Source organism: Asparagus officinalis, chromosome 4, assembly GCF_001876935.1.
Source record: "Asparagus officinalis chromosome 4, Aspof.V1, whole genome shotgun sequence".
NCBI lineage: Eukaryota > Viridiplantae > Streptophyta > Magnoliopsida > Asparagales > Asparagaceae > Asparagus > Asparagus officinalis.
Window position 1 is genome coordinate 131,873,732 of NC_033797.1, and position 252 is coordinate 131,873,983.

The 252-nt window shown below is 41.7% G+C and overlaps 1 protein-coding gene across 1 annotated transcript in view; it reads right to left on the bottom strand.

The window, feature by feature from the left end:
* The window catches only part of LOC109838959 (65-kDa microtubule-associated protein 3-like), a 6,230-nt gene that overhangs the window by 5,043 nt on the left and 935 nt on the right, over positions 1 to 252 (bottom strand). Inside the window, 1 exon segment of the mRNA XM_020407391.1 lies at positions 1 to 165. This exon segment is cut by the window's left edge and continues 9 nt beyond it. Coding sequence (XP_020262980.1) covers positions 1 to 165 — 165 coding nt within the window.

Consider the following 252-nt stretch of genomic DNA (forward strand, 5'->3'; position numbering starts at 1 on the left):
GGCTGCAAGCTCCGCCTCATAATCGGCAATAACTTGCCGCAATTGAGCTCTAGATCTGTTTGCATGGTCAACTTTTCTTCTGTAGAGCTCAAGGCACTCTTGTTCTAACTCGAGTAGCATTTGATCCCTTTCCACATCTGACTCTCCAACCTCATCCCATATGTTCTGCAATCCATGCAAACGATCATGTCATGTTTTAAAAGGAAAGGTGTCAGCATTGCTAAATATTGTTTTATGAAAGGTCATTTCAAA